Source organism: Phalaenopsis equestris, unplaced genomic scaffold, assembly GCF_001263595.1.
Source record: "Phalaenopsis equestris unplaced genomic scaffold, ASM126359v1 Scaffold000135, whole genome shotgun sequence".
Lineage (NCBI taxonomy): Eukaryota > Viridiplantae > Streptophyta > Magnoliopsida > Asparagales > Orchidaceae > Phalaenopsis > Phalaenopsis equestris.
Window position 1 is genome coordinate 461328 of NW_018164577.1, and position 17407 is coordinate 478734.

At 32.7% G+C, this 17407-nt stretch overlaps 1 protein-coding gene across 2 annotated transcripts in view; it reads right to left on the reverse strand.

The window, feature by feature from the left end:
* The window catches only part of LOC110021591 (protein ABHD11), a 53974-nt gene extending 38278 nt beyond the window's left edge, over window positions 1-15696 (reverse strand). For both annotated transcript variants that reach the window (XM_020720154.1, XM_020720153.1), the window contains exons 1-3: window positions 15437-15696; window positions 12333-12476; window positions 10113-10139 (exon numbers count right to left, since the gene is read on the reverse strand). In XM_020720154.1, coding sequence (XP_020575813.1) covers window positions 10113-10139; window positions 12333-12476; window positions 15437-15580 — 315 coding nt within the window. In that variant the 5' untranslated portion in view covers window positions 15581-15696. The remainder of the gene's footprint in view (window positions 1-10112; window positions 10140-12332; window positions 12477-15436) is intronic.
* Between the last annotated feature and the right edge of the window lie 1711 nt (window positions 15697-17407).

The following is a 17407-nucleotide window of genomic DNA, read 5'->3' on the forward strand; positions in this document are numbered from 1 at the left end:
TCTCTACTCCTCATACATCATTTTAGTTTTTAAGAAAATATTAAAAAGTTTAGTAAGCCAAGAAACTCCAAAATATTTTCACACTCCAATTGGGATATCATCAGATCCTACAGACTTTTCACTATTGATTTTTTTCAAAATCTCATCCTCTTTTTTACTAAAATTATGGTAAAAATGAAACATTTTATTATTATTGATAATATTAAGAACACTGAGATCGACTGTATTTTTAGAAACTTCATTAAAAAGTTTATCAAAATAATTCACCCGCCTATGTCCAATATCTTTTTCTAAGAATATTTCTTTTAATTTTCATCTTTAACACACTTTACTTGAGTTAAATTTTACTTTTATTTCTTTTAGTTTGGCTAGTTTATACAAATATTTTTCAACATCTTTAGCATCTAATCTATTATAAAAATCACTAAAAGCATAATTTTTAGCATCACAGATTGTATCATAGACTCCACACGGGTCATTTTATTTTTTTTCAGTTCTCTACGCTTTTACATTTAAACTAATTTTTATAACTTCTTATATGTTATATTTTCTTGCACATTATTATTCAACCGTCAATTATTTTTATTCATAAAAACTATTTCCTTTTGATTTTCTAAGTACATTTTTGTTACTTGTTTAATATTATTTGTTATTTTATCTCACATAGAATTTGCTTCTTCATGAATATCTGAAATCTTGAAATCCTAAAGTTTAATCATAAAAATATTTTTATTTGTCTTTTAGGAGTTTTCATCTAACTTTATAATAATTAATCCTAGTAATCTTTATTTCACAATTCTTCGTCTTAAAATCTAGAACTAATAATCGATGATGAGTACGTAAATCCTCGTTTTGAATGACTTTACAATTTTTACAATCTCGACGATCTTTTGTTCTCATAAGAGAATAATCAATTTGTGTTTTATTAAATCAATTCTTATAAGTAATAATATGTTTATCTTTTTTCTTGAATTAAGTTGTAGCAATAACAAAATCATACTGAAGCAAAATCTAATATTCTCTTAATCAATTCAAAACTGTAGCTATCATGAATATTTCTAAAACCTTCTACCACTCTACCGACATTTTCATTTAAATCTCCTCCAAAAAAAAATTCATTCTTCAAGAGTTATCATTCATATTAAGTATTCTAAGTCATTCCAGAATTTTTCTTTAGAGCTTATATCTAAACCTATTTGAGAAACACTCATAATATTAAAAATCTTAGTATCAACAATAATCTTAATGGTAATAATTTTATCTTCAATTCTATTAATTTTTACACTAGTAACTTTCAAACTCTTATCTATAATTAAACCTACATCATTACTAACGCGGCTTTTACCTGAATACTAAAATTTAAAACCTAAGTTATCAATCTCTTTAGTTTTTTCTCCAACCCATTAAGTTTTTTGAAAATATAAGATATTTATTTTCTATGAATCATAATATCAACTACTTTTATTAATTTACCTTTGATAGTAGCTATATTCCAAGATCATATCCTAATATTAGTTTCATGGACTAACTTCTTTACTCGTATTCATCTGTAATGCTGGAACATTTGCTTATTTGACATTGCACCATAGTGCCGGTGTAACGGCTTTTGCACATTTATCATTGTATTTAGATCAGTGTGTCGCTTCCAAGGGACGTTCTAACATTTACACAGTGATCAAAATGATTCATGTCATGGTGTTTCAATAAATTTTACGTCGGCTGACGACAAGCTAATGCAACCCTCCAATTTTCACATCTGGGGTTTGGAGCCTGACAATTATAAGACGGGAAAAAAACCACTGAGCCACAACACACAAGGAAATACACTATGAATAAATGAAAAAAAAATGTGCATATTACACCCTACTCAAGTCTCTACAATTTGGAATATTATGGGATGCCTCACTTCTCTCTTTCCCACAAAGTAACTCGCAAAATCAAACTCCAGCGCCAGAACTCTTCATACACTGTAGTGACGTCAATGACTTAAAGTACTTAAATGCTGCAAACAATTTATGGCGCCAGCGCGCAACCCACAAGCACTGGGTTTCTTGGCGCTCGGGTTAAGGAACGATTAGAGCACGGCTGCGACACTCCTACACTATGGCTTTAAAGGCTTTGTTGGGCGCCTAAGAGCTCCTGTTGGCACCAGGGCGCCATTCCGGAAACTAGGGCACAATTCCAGGTGTCAGGACATTCCAACCACCCCAATCAAGCTTCGCATATAACAATCTTCCACTTAGAGGCTAATTGCAACAAATTTCTCTTCTTCAAACATGTACCATCTTCATAATAATGCACTATAGTATGGCTTAACTTCGATCTGAACCCTCCTAAACTCAAACTAAAGACAAACATAGCTTCAATTTCTCAATTGTAATAAGCTTAGTCAACATATTTGCAAGAATTTTGAGCCATGTGTATCTTCTCCAAAGATAGTTGATTATCTTTTAAGAGTGAACAAATGAAGTGATACCTTAGAAGAATGTGTTTCGTCCTGACATGAAATGTGATATTCTTAGTTAGATGAATAGCACTCATACTATCACCATGAAGTTTTTTATTCTCTTACACCTTGACAGTATTGTCATAAATTCCTATAAAAAAATAATTTCCTTGCTAGCTCCAGTCATAGCAATATACTCAACTTTTGTAGTCAACAATAAATAATCTTCTATAATCTAAAAACCTAACTCATTGATGTGTTCCTCAAAGTGGAAATATAACATGTTATTCTACTAGCAATATCTCGTATTAAATCAAAATCTACATATCCCTGTAGATCAATTTATGCACTTCCAAAACAACGTCTTGTTGATTATTCCTCTCTAGTATCTCAAAATTCATTTCACCGCCTCACAACGATACTTTTTTGGATTACTCGTGTATTTTTTAACCACTCCTACTGCATGTATAATATCTAGTCTTATACATATCATTGCATATATCAAACTTCTAAAAGACATAAGGAGTTATTTTAAATTGTACTTGCTCTACTAACTTAAATGATTGTTTTTTGGATAGTTTAAAATAACTTCATAAAAGGTTGCAAGCTGGTTTTATCTCACTTATATGAATCTGTGTAAGGCTCTCTTAATATATTTTGGTTGAGATAACTTCAATGCACCTACACTCATGTCCCTTTTAATTCTCATACTGAGGATCATTTTAATTAGACATAAATCCTTCATTTCAAACGCCTTTGACAATTACTCATTCAAGTCTATGATATTCTTCATATTTGCTCTTGCAATCAGTCTGACATTCACGGACAAAAGCACAATATATTGATTACCAAAATATTTGATAAAATAATATTGATCTCCTCTCAACACTTCATGTACTCATTCTCTTATATAACATGTCAAATCTTTTGTATTACTGCCTTGGAGCATGCTTCAAATTATAAAAACTTTTCTTTATTTTGAATATCATATCTTCTCATCATGAAACTTCATATCCATGCAGTTCTTGTCATGGCTACAGTTCCACTTCCAAGTCTCCATATAAAAGACACTTTACATCCATCTGCTCCAGATATAGATCTTCCTTTGCTATTAAGTTCAATACAGCTCTAATATTTGTCATCTTCACAGCATAAAAAAATATCTTTGAGCAATCCACTCCTTCCTTTTATCAAAACCTTTTCACAACAAGTCACAACTTGTAACGCTTGTCACCATCTGACTCTTCTTTCAACATAAAAATCTATTTATTGTGCAATACTTTTTTGTCATTAGATAATTCTGTCAAATCACTTATTGACCTTTGTGACTACATCTCATCATCCATCATACACTCTCACCTCTTTGAGCATTCAACTTAAGTGGTTCCTTTATAGCACTCTGATTAAACACTATCAGTTGATAATAAATAGACAAAAAAATGAGAATACATGGCCATTCTGACTTCCATAACATGTGTTCGAAAAACTTCTCGAGCTTCATCAGATTAAGCATGGTTTACTTTCTCTATCTTTCTGCTCACCAATATCTTCTATCTCAAGATATTTGGAAGAAATTGATGGACAATCGTGAGTTCTATTTATGTTTTCGTAAATGTTCATTTCATTAAAAGTAACACTTTTGCTCCTAATGAATTTTTTATTCTGATAATCTCAGGATTTGTACCACAATTTATCTGAGTCATACCACATCAGATAAAAGTGCACGACATATTTTGAATCAAGTTCATTCTTAAATTATACATAAACATGAACAAAAGATAAACACCCAAATACTTCCAGATGAGAGATTTATCTCCTTGCCACTAGGTTTTTTTAGGTAAGTTTTCATTTAAAGGTACTAACAAGCCAAGATTTATTAGATAAACTGCAATATTCATTGTTTCTGACCAGAACTACTATGGCAAATCTGCATGCAACCTCATACTCCTAGCACGCTCAGTGATGGTTTTATTCATGCACTCAACCACATTATTGTGTGGTGATGTCCATGGAATAGTGAATTCATATTTGATTCCTTCTAAAGCACAATAATTTATGAACATCTAATCACAATACTCGTCACCATTATCTGATTTGAGAGACTTCAATCTTAAATATGTCCTACTCTCAACCATGTTTTTTCACTTCTTAAATACATCAAATACATTAAATTTATTTTTTCAAAAATACAACATACATTTCTGGTGTAATCATCAATAAAAGTGAGAGTATGAAGAGAACAATCACAGGTAACATGAAATTAAACTTTGATGACATTATAAAGTTGGTGCTGGATGAAAAAGTTTGCAAGAAAGCTACCGATGAAATTTCAAATTATGTTTCGAATGTTTAAAACAGAGAAATTAATCTGGATAGAAACACAGACAAGTAAAGATTCTAAGTCAAGAAAGAAAAATTAAAATCCCTGTAAGAGAGATAAAAGCTTATGTCAATACTAGAACAGCGGGAAAAAATGTCATTTTAAAAAAAACCACAAAGCTCCTAAGAAAGCCGATTGTGGAGGTCCATATAGAAAGTTATAATAGACTAAACTGGAGCGGGATCCCATACATCTGTATGCACTAATCCAATATTTTGGATTTCAAATTTGACCAATTTTAAAGAAAGTAATCTTATTTTGCTTGCAATAAACACAATCTTCACAAAAATTTAACTTTACAGATTTTAAACCATGAAACTTATTTTTAGAAAGAAGATATTTCATACATTTCTCACTCACTCAGCCAAGCTTGTGATGCCAAATACCTACATCAATTTTGTTCCAGCTATATTAATAGATTCAAACATCTCATTTAGCAGGTAAAATGTGTCATCGATATTGTCTCGAGTCATTATTATCATTGCTGCTCTGATCATCTTCCATGAATCACCTGTGAAAATAGTCACATATCTTGACCTTGCAAGCTAACTCACACAAATCAATTTTTTCCTCAAACATAAAATATATCTAACTTAATTGAGCTTCTAGATCAATCAATTTGACAATCTGATATAAATATCACCCTTTCCAACAATACTGCAGGCCTATTTTCTCCTAAATACACATTTCCTAGATTATCTTGAGTGTAGTTTTTGAACACCTCTTTGTTCGGGCAAGTATGAAAAGAGTAACCAAAATATAATATCCAAGATTTGATAATTTCTATAAATAAAATAAGGAAGCCGCCTTGGATTTCATCAGTGAAGACATTCCTAAAGAGTTTTCTATATGAAACTCCACCCCCAAGATTCTTAGAAGTTTTGTAGTTTTTTTCTTAAAATGATATTTCTTCCGGCAATTCCAGCATTTACATCATTCTTTTTCTCTTCCTGACCTGGACATGAATCTTTCCTCCATGTGTTTCAATACAGATTCATTCCTCTGCATTCAACATTCATAGCATAATTTGAAATTTTACCTTCCAATTTCTTGCAAATTTTTTTCAATCAGTGCTAACCCTATAATTTCATCAAAGTTTAACTTCATGTTGCCTGAAGAGTTGCTCATCACAGTGACTAATTCATCCCAACTATCTATCAATGAAGATAAAAGTAATAATGCCCTGAACTTGTCATCGAACTTGATGCCAACATTACACAACTAACTAAACATAGTGTTGAAATTATTCAAGCACTGAACAACTGAACCATCATTCACCATCTTCATATTGAACAATTCTTCATCCTAAAGACTGTATTTTGAGGCTGGAAACTTCTAATACATCATTGTTATTGCAATCATAAGATCAACAATAACTTTTTAATTCACAATGTTGAAAGCCACATATGAGGAAAGTGAAAGTCGGATCAAACCTAGGATTGTTCGATCAAGCACTTCATGTTCTTCTGGTGTTATCGATTATGGTTTCCTGGTGATTTCTTCAAGAGACAAATACAGTTTCTTTTGATAAAATAAATCTTCAATTTACATATTATAAAAAGTAAAGTTTGAACCATTGAATTTCTCAACATTGTACCTCGCATCATCATCCATTGATCCCACTCACAAACATTACTTCTAATTAGGTGAGTACATTAATCCAACCCTATTAATTATTAGCTAATATAACAAAGGGCATTTTACTTCCCATTTTTAGAATTTTATGCGAGAAAATGCCCCTTGGTGATTCTTTTAGGGCAGTCATACAAAAAATTAATAGCATTCTTGGGACAATATCGTAAAATTTGAGGATAAAATTAATATTATTTTATGATTTCCAGAGCTTCTTTATAAGCATTGCTGCAAGCAAGGGGGCATCCTTCATCAACCTGGCAAAGGATTAACACCTGCTTAAGAGATTAAAGATGAGCCTCATTTTGTATGAAAACAAATCCTAAAAATGGAAATGCTTTATGGCTTTGGGTGTTGACATATCTAATAGATGCTATAATTTTAAGGCATCCTATTTGGATGTCATTATTGAATATAATAAAATCTATAAATTTCTCCAACAAAATGACAAAAGCTCATTTCAAAATATTCATCTTAAGATTAAATTGTCATTTTTTTTCAAATACAATCCTACGATAACTCGCATGCTCATGACACATCTTACTTTTTACAACTAATTAATTGAAAAAATAAATTTCTTGTGAATAAGGTGTAATAACCAATTTTTGAGAAAGTTGATAAAATTTTTGGCGACTTAATATATTCCTAAATTTTTGAATCATTCAGATTTCAATCGAAAAAATTTTATAAAATCTACGCATTAAATTGAGCAATTTAATATAAAGCATCATATGTAAAATTTAAATGGTTTGGGAGATATAAAATGTTGAAGTTATATGTTTACTTATTTTAATTAAAACTTGATTAATCCTTAATCCCTCCTTAATCTCCCGCATGTTTTTTGTAGTCCACCAACTTACGCCCCTTTTTAATTCATTCGATCAGTTGATTAGGGCAGGCAAGCTTCGCATTCTTCCCCTCCCTATTTCCTCTCTCGCGATCCCTCTGCCTGTGCGAAGGAATTCGTTTGGCCCCTTGTAGCAAGGCTGCGACGTGCAAGGGGCGAACATATGTGAGTTGCAGGCGAGCCAAGCGGCCCCCTAGGTGCCAAAGCTCGTAATTTGAGGTTCCAGGATGGAATCTAAGAGAAAGAATTCTTCTCTCTCGCCATTCTAAGCATTCATTTCCTTCCTCACTCTTCAGCTCTTCAGCTTTGACTTTTGCCTCATTTTTCATTTCTGGTAACTGTCGGAGGTGTTGATCTTGTGTTGAAAGTCTTGAATGTGAATTGTGAGCTACATAAAATATTCAGGCATGAATTTAGCGAATAAAAGAGGAGTTTGAGAAGATAAAAAGAGAGAAGAAGATTTGGTCGCTTCGTAAAAGAGCTAGTAGTCGAGAAGGTTCTTTAAAGTATGTTTAAGCGATTAAATTACTTTATGAGCCAAGATATCTTTAAATCTTAAGTTAATTGCAGATCCAGGTTATTTGTTTGCGTCGACAAACTCGATGTGAGAGTGTGAATATTCACTGTAAAGAGATCCCGTAAATTCAGGTAAAGTTTCAATTAACTAAAATTATTTAAACCTTAAAGTTTAATATTTTATTTTATAGGTTACTGAGCTCAATATAAAAGTTACCGCAACATTCAACCAGTTTCCGAAGATCAAAAATCTAGTGTGGCAGCTAAGGTGTGCAATTGGATTTCTAAATTTCAGTAATCATCTTTATTTCGGATTGTATGTTTAACTTCATATGTCCTTGTTTTAATCAAACCATTTATATTGATAGGAGAGATATGCATGATAAGGATAATAGAAAAAGATATATGCATGAAAGATGTGCAATGAATGATATTTAGATAAACATTATATGTAAGATAGACATGTCTGATAGGCATGCAGGATAAATATGCATGATATAAATAAGAGATATATATGTGATATATATAAATAAGAGATATACATGAGATAAATATATAAATGATTTAAAAGATGTCTAATGAATATTTGTACGACAGAATAAATATGCATGTTAGAAAAAGCATAAAGATGTCTCAAAATAATATATGTATAAAAAATGAAATGGTTTAAATATGAATGCTTGCATGTGCATGTTCAGATGAGTATTTCACCCACTAATGATACAGACAGAGGAAGTCAGTGTACCCGTGCGTGTAGAATTTTTTTATCATCCAGACAATTATGATAGTTAATTCATTAACCATTGTGTCGACGAGTTAATATCGACCAAGGACGAGTAGAACAGAGCTTACTTCCCATATAATTGTGATGTTTATATTGCTGACTGTTGTGTTGATGGGACAATATCGGCTAGGGCAGGTATAGGTCTTTCCACTCTAAATAATTGCGATGTGTAAATCGCTAACCGTTGTGCCGACGAGAGCTGACAGGGAAATATCGACCACGGGCGTGTTAGATTTGTTAACGGTTATCTTCACATAGACAAATGTGTATAAAAAGTATAAAATAAAGATAAAGTTAAAGTAAATATCTATATATTTAATATGTTCATTTAGAAAAAAATACATTAATGCATGCATTAGCATATATCAGATTGCTTCTAAAAATATAAAAGGCCGACATATAATAAGAATTCTTATAGATTCGCATGTGTAATAAATTTTCCCCAGATTATTGTAGTTTAGATGTGTGATTATTATTGGGTTATCTTTAGATAACTCACTATGTTGTTTTAACATTATTTTTAAATTTTAAACATTTGAACAAGATGAATAGAAGATGAGCAAATATATACAGGAGACGAGAACAAGAAATTGAAAGGTACAAATTTCTACTTATAAATTTTAATTATTTTCTTTAGTGGCACTTTTCATGCGTTATTTAAATACTAAAGAGTTAGTAATAGAATTAGCATATAAGAGATTTGATTTTCACCATCCGACCGTCCGTTCTCGTCTTGGTTAATTCCAAACCCCGAGTTTGGTGACAACATAAGGTAGTCGAAAAAAAGTTTCATAGCCCCTTAACAGGTATCTCTAGCAATGCAATTTTAAGCCAAAAAGCAACAACTTGTGGTAAATAATATCGATAAGGGATAGATAGATGTATGCTTATCATTCTCTTGTGAAGTTTTAATTTAGTTTTAGTCTCACGAAACAAGAGCATACTTTAATTTGATGTAATTTGAAGCAGGAGTCCAACTTTGGAAAGTGGTCATCTTTTGGGCAAGTTTTACTCAAGACCCATAAGTTGATGCGGACACGAATTTGATCAATTTTTTTTTCTTTTTCTTTTTCTTTTTTGGACAATTTGTGTAACATAGTCATAAAATGTCTCCACACGGATGAAACTAATTTAGATGAGTGTTTTTGGTTTTAGCAATCAACAATCTTACTATCATATTAATAAGAGAGAGAACTACGATGCTTCTTTTCCATTAAAGAAAAAAAATTATTGAAGAAGAAAATTTGTAATGGTGTAATAAATGAACTAAAAGCAATACAAGTCCACAACTAAAAAGTACCATATATATTTTGGAAATATAATAAGCATAACAGATTGCTTGCAAAAGATGCATATCATTCAAAGTTAAGGTCATATTTAAATAAATAAGCTTGCAACTTTCAACTAAAATTATTATTAAAAGAAGAAGATTATTACGCAACAAGGTTCAAAACTATTAGAAATAAGCAAACTGGGTGACACGGGAGCTAAGAAATGCTGTACATACAAGGCTTCCTTGAATCAGCTCATAAGTCTGCAAAACAACAGTAAGAAAAAAATGTTAAATTAGTAAACGATAACTAGACAGAAACTATAACAATATATTGAAAATGCTCAACTGATATATGAGATGGAAATATTTATATACACTAGTTCAAGTTTGGATGGAAATGAATCGACAATGGCTACCATCTTGACATAAGATGGGAAATGGGAAGTGCCTTATCCCAGAAAAATGATATATAAAATTTCTAGCCACACTACTTCAATATCATATGTCCCAAAGTTAATCAAAAGTAAAAGTAAAAGAGGCTGGATGTGATAGTGTGTGTGCGTGCACTTGTGTATGTGACAGGCGTGTACACATTGTCGAATAATACAAGTATAAGTACAAAGCATCACATTAATACGAGCATATTAATAACAAATAATTATATACAATTTATGATATCATAATTTATATTACATGCATTACATACAGCAATATATTACATATAAAACATTAATGCTGCCTATAAGGGTACGTGTTGATACATGGATATCTACAAACATTTACATATAGGGAGCTTCAATCCTATTATTTGAAAATTATCATTTTCAAATCATTTTTTTTTTCACCGTTTACATTTTGGATAAAAATGTTATGCTTAAGAATTAAGCAAGCGAATGAAATTTAATATTTTGTGCTCTTTTTCAAATTTAATAGCCATGCCTACGTTGCTTTTCAGAAAAGGAAATTCACTTTGTTTTCAAGAATCACTCTCATAATTAAAAAAAAAAATTTGGCATCATTTTCAGTAAAGACAAGGTATTTTTTAATGAGAAAACGTTTAAATGATCCTTGAACTATTTGTATCGATATTTGATTTATTCTACTAATTTTTCAAATATGATCAAAATAATCCCTCTGGTGGACTATTTAGACTTAATTTGAGAAGTCAAACGACTATTTTGGATTAGGTTTGAGAAAGAACTAAATTGGATAGATAAGATAGTTTGGGACTAAATTATCCATCCATAAATAGTCCAAAGCGTCTATTTTGACATTTTCTCCGATATTTCTAGCAATTTTATTTTTGCTTCTACAACTATATAATCTCTAAACACAATATCACAGCATTAATTTTCATACAGATGTGGATCGAGTTTCATAAATTTTCATGGCAACTTAACCATTCATCATTTTTTTTTAAATACAAGGATGATTGGATGATAGATAGAGGACCCGTGTATTTGATTCCAAACAATTTGAAAGTCTTTACACTTTAGAATCACAATTATCTTCTCATGAAATCAAACTCATCAATAATGAAAATTCAATGCATATGAATGGTGATCAAAAAGCCTCAATTTTAATTATGTTACAGAAAATGAATTGATTTGATCATCATTTAAAGGTTATAACATAAGATTTAATTAGGAGAAGAATCAAAAGCTCCCTCCTAAAAGCAAAGAAGTCCACACAAGAGAGAGATAGATTCTACTCCTTTTGATTTTCCGTTCATATGTTGAAATGAAATTTAAATCATATACTCCATTTAGCATCAAGGCACGCATAATTTTCAAAACTCTAATGGTCAGTTGATCTTTAATATGAAGCACCAAAACTTTCTCTATATATGTTTTATGATTGCAACAGAAGAAAACTGTGAATTTTTATAGTCTTCAAATAGCATGGAATTATATTTGTGTTATTGAGATATTTAGAGGATGAATGATGGTTAGGATTGGTGGAATAATCGCATAATGATTTTTAATGGCGTCATATCTTAGATGAGTGGCAAAATTGTTATGAAAATTTATGAAATATGCCTGCTAAATTCTTTTCATGCCACGGATGAAAATTAATGAGGTGATCTTGAGTTTAAGGAATTTAGGCACAAATATAATAAGGAGAATGAACCTCCTAAGAGAAAATACATCTCATACACGTGTGTCTATACACACACGAGCTAAAAACAAACATATAACATGGGTTTAACAAAAGTAGGGTAACAAGGGACTTCAACTCTCTAAGCAAGCAAACAACAGGAACAAGTTAAGTGCCAAATCATAGCAGATAATTAAATTGTCCTCTTAAGAGTTGCTTTTCCAACTTCCAATCCATAAGTGGAAAATGCCATTTCTCCCACTTATAGGCAACCAAACACATCACAATTGAATCCATCCTCCACAACAATTGCTTTAAGAAAATGACAAGCAATTAGCCAATGATAGTAATAAGTACCAAAACTGCAGATTTATCAGCAACGTTTTGTTGAAAAACTTTGTCATCTACTAAAGACATTTGAATAAAAAAACGTGGAAGAGCTGCAGAACTTATTCTTTTTGAGATAATCCCAAATGTTTGGCCAACATAACGAGCTGCAAGCTAAACAAAAAAACACAAGCAAAAGTGCATCAGCAGCATATCATAAATCAGCCCTAAAAAGTTAAAATTTGCATTCAAGTCATTTGCATAATATTGGTTGATATCTCTTGATTATTTGACACTTATTCAAGGTAAGTATTATCGGTAATTTCCATCTACTTTAGTGAACCCGAAACTATTTACAAGAGCAAACAACAGAACACGATAGCCCTAAAATTGGGTAGTGGTTGAAGAGAATGCCCATTCCTTACATAAACAACTGAGAAATATGTCAAGGAAACAACAATCTACAAGCATTCTGAAGCATTGAAAACACTAAATCCATACTTAAAGTAAATATAACAAAGAATGCTGCCTTTCAGCAAAGGTAAAATTGCAATAAATTAATAAAGCATAACTTCAATGAACATGAAATGGAGAGGAGAGCAACTGCAAAAGTTATGCATCCACAAAGAAACCTGCATGGTTACTCAGAATATCAGCTTCATAATACAAAGCATGCAATTAGCATCATGTACTGGCTGTTCTCGGATCGAAAGTTAAAAAATAAAGTGAAATTGAGCTACAAAATCCATTTAACTGGTTCATTTATTTAGACTTTCTCGGGACTGAGCTTTTGTAATGAAAGTTTTCATAATATTCGTGAGGTTTAAATGCATTATGAGAAATAGCTTAGTCCTCCACTTTATACTTCATTTCAAAAAAAATTTTTGATTCCTTCAAAATTAAATCCTAGCCTTTCAATTTCAAAACTAGATCTCAAGTTTTCATACTTCAATTCTCTATTTTATATATAGTTATAAAATATCAAATATTCTAATATCCATTCTCTTGTGTTAAATTGAACCATGTGCAGAGCACAGCGCTAATGTCAATAGAATTGGCATCTCAATATCATTAATCCGTGTTGAGTATAGATAATAGAAAGAAGATTAATCGTTGATGCAACAATCATATCTTCGTGTCCTCTCGTCTACAAGAGCCACCTTTTGCACAATGTGCAGCGATTAAATTTTTTTATCCCTTGGATTAGCTGTGTGGGATTGATTGGTGTAAAATTTCTTATGTGAACTTGTGAATTTTCTATTATGTGATGTTTTAATCTTTATTGCGAAATTTACTTTTGGTCTGGTCAGTTAAAATGTTAAAACTTGTCGTGAGCTATGAGATTCGGAAGAATTCTTTGTGGCACTATTAGGTTGACCACATTTACTTAGAGATATAGGGACATTGCATCTAGATTAATGCAATTTTTTTATTCTTGGGCTAGACATTGGATTTAGGGAACTAAACCAGGTTTGTTAGCCAAACTTTCTTAGATACCCGGGAGGAGACGAGGAATAGAGTTTCTCACCAACTTATTGTATCACTTTTTCGCACTTGATTTCCTACAAAACCAATTCAGAGGAGAATCTCTCAAACATTTGAAAACCCTCAACTCTTAGAACTTATTAGCTTAGGCTCTTTGAAATTCAAAAATTTAGGATTAGTCACTTTAGAAAATATAACCAAAACTTCATACATTCAAGCCAGGTATAAAACCAATAGACTAAAACATTTTTTACTTTGAGATTTAACTTGTTCCACGTGGGATCGATACACAAAACTCAATTTCGTGCGTTACTTGTATGACATGTATATTTGTGTAATTCATCAGTGCTTCGTCGCATTTGGTTCATAATAATTTTTTAGCATCATTGTTAAGAAGAGGGAGCGAAGTTGAAGTTCAATTTAGAAAAATTTAGTTGAACCATTAGAATCTAAACTTGAAAACTATATTGTTTAACCTTTTTTGCATATTAGTTTGTTATTTCCTGTGTTGCCCAAATCCAAAAAAAAAATCTTGTTGCTTGTTTCTTGTTGTCCTGTGAAATTCATGTACCTGTTTTGATTGCATTGCAATTACCGTAAATAATTCTGTGACTTGCTTGCTTTCCATTTTAGCAAGTTTGTCTGCTAGTTTTCCTGCTTTAAGTTGTTTGTTTGTTTGCATTTGTTTTACTTTGTTAAATTAGAGTCACTTCACTAGATCACTCTAATAGTCTATGTGTAGTACTGTAATCTCGCACATCTTTTCGTGCATGGGTAAGGTGGCCCATATGTACAAATTAATGTTCATGAGTTAGATACTTAAATACATAAGAATCAAGTGGAGTGTATGAAAATCTTCCTTCAGCTTTATGGGTGTTATAAGAGAAGCTAAATTTTAATATAGTAGATGAAATTAATAAATAATACATAATATGAAAGTTAAAAACACATTGATCATAGTCACGTGAGTGTGTGTGGATCGCTGCCCTGGGTAAGTATTTCAAAGTTTTGCCATTGATAGATAAGTTGGCGTCTCTGAATGGGCTAGTTCTTCCAATGCCTGGGACCAATACCTTCGGAGCTGGGTTAGTCCCCCTTGAGCTTGGGCGGGAGCCCTCGGAGTTGGTTAATAACTTTCTACTCTTTGTGAGTACCATCCTCATTGTATTAGTGCTTCCGAGCAAGCGACTAACTTCGAGAGCCACCCTACTAATTCCTGGCGAGTCCGCCCGTTCTCCTCAGCTTCTCTGCTGATTTCATTTTGAAGGAAATATGGAACCTAACTCTAGCAGATCCTTCAACAAATAAATACAGCGAAAATAACAAATAGCAACTCTTAAATTGTTCGTACGAATATTTATCTTTGCTGCCATCTTTCAAACAAACTCTATTAAGGGCGCGTTCTCAATCTCTAAACTATTACAAAGCAAATGAACGAAATGTCAAGATACATTTAAAAAAACGGGATTATAGGGAAGATAGTGTCATAGCCACGTTGCGTGTTCGTAGATCTCAGATCTGTATTGCAACGCAAGATGGAAATGGGATAAGAAATGATCGAGATAACATGCAATGGCATCGAATTCAGCAGTAATAAAATAAAATAATCCAAGAAAACCCCCAACAAAAAGAAAAAAAGGCGTTCTCACCTCACAAGGCCGCAATGATCGATGAAAATTACTCCGTTCAATGGCCGCTACCTTCGAGATCCCCGTTGCCAACCTCGCATTCGGAACCCAGCTCCGGCACTCGCACGGGTTAGACGCCATCCCAAGGCTCGTAAACGCCGCCATTCCGCGACTCCAGGCCACGATTTCGAGCGAGAATGCCGATCGCAGGCCTGGGGGCAGAGAAGCGAAAAAAGACGGAAAGAGTCGAATAGGCGCGGAGTTAGCGAGGCGGTGCGGCCAAGCTCTAGGACTATTTGGCAACTTCATTTAATTCAATTTAATTTAGTGAATACTAGTGTCGAATTTAATAAATTTATAAATAGTTAAGTTTCAATATTTTTTTAATGTAAATTATTTTAAATGGGATTATATTTCATGAAACTATTTGTTAACCTCTTTCAATATTAAAATTTTGATGCTTGTCAGAAGGTATGTGAGTCTTAGTGTTTTGAGATAGCACGTCACACACAGGAAATTAAAAATAAGCAAGAAACCTGAGAACTTTCAATCTTAAAACCCTGAAAAATATGAAAAATTAATGAGATTTAGCACAATTGAAATAACTCACTGGGCAGTTGTGAGTACACGAGTTTACTTTTCTCCATAATCAAAGAATATAAAGTTATATAGTTAAGATACAGTAATAGTTCAATAATAATAGTTATAACAGGTCGTTAAGGTCGTAGTTGATGGCTATGAAGGCAGCAGCCCGCTATAAATTATATAAACAGGTGATTGTAGCTTCAACTTGTCAGAGGGATCTAGTTGAATGACATGATATATGTTGACCAAGTGAACTGCAAATGAATTGCTTCAAGCGAGTCGGTTGGTTGCATAGGCTCTACTGGGAGGCCATGAGAGCTGGGAGGCATGTAGGTCGTAATTTGTCGCATAGATCGTTGTAGTGAGCTACGGTATTGTTGGTACACTACAAAGGCTGAAGTTTAATTTTGTATGAGTTATGGGTTGTGTAGGCTATAGTTGGTCATATATGTCATAAAGTGGAGTCATGATGATATTCGTAAGTTGCAGAGGCGGGAATAAGGAGTTGCAGTGGATGTAAGCTGCGTAAGTTATTGTGATGAGTAGTGATGACGTTCATGGGTTACAGAGGTTCGAGTTTGAAGCTGCACGAGCTAAAGACAACGTAGGTATAAGCCCTAGTGGTGAGTTGTGACGATGCTTGTAAACCACTGTGGTTGGAGTTAGGAGTTGCATGAGTTGTGAGTCACATATGCCGTAATATTGAGTGGTGATGAAATGCGTAGACCGTTATGGTCAAAGTTAGAAGCTATAATGACGTTTGTAGGCAGCAATGGCTGAAGTTGGGAGCTGCATGAACTATGATATTGCATATAGGATGCAGAGGCTACAATTGAGGGTCACATGAAATGTGATGAATCTCGTAAATAGTATAGGTCAGAGTTGGAAATTGCACAAGCGATTAAACCATGTATGTACTAATTGATCACATATGTCATTGTTGTGAGATATGAGGATAAAACTTCATAAATTTAAAGAAGGTTATTGTATTATGAGTATAACAGTTGTAAGTCATTATTGTGGTTCGTGTTGTTGCACTGCATTTGAAGTACATTGTTATGCAGACTTCAAGGTACGTCGCCATGCCACTTTTGACATGTGTCGTTGTAACATATGTGGGTGCATCATTGCACCACATTTGGGGTACCTCATTGCATGGTGTGCTATATGGCGTACTACTCTGTCGGGGTGCCACAATGGTTTAATACATACATTGGGTTTTTGCAATACATGTTGTGGCTCCGCAAAAGGAATTCAACTCATGAGCATGTGGTGGTGTTGACCTCACTTTTGGGTGAGGGATATGGATATTTCCTTTGGTGGCTATGATATAGTCTTAGAACTTTCCTGATGACTAACTTAGCATCTTATAAATGGTACACAACTTGTCCTTAGACATTTCAACCA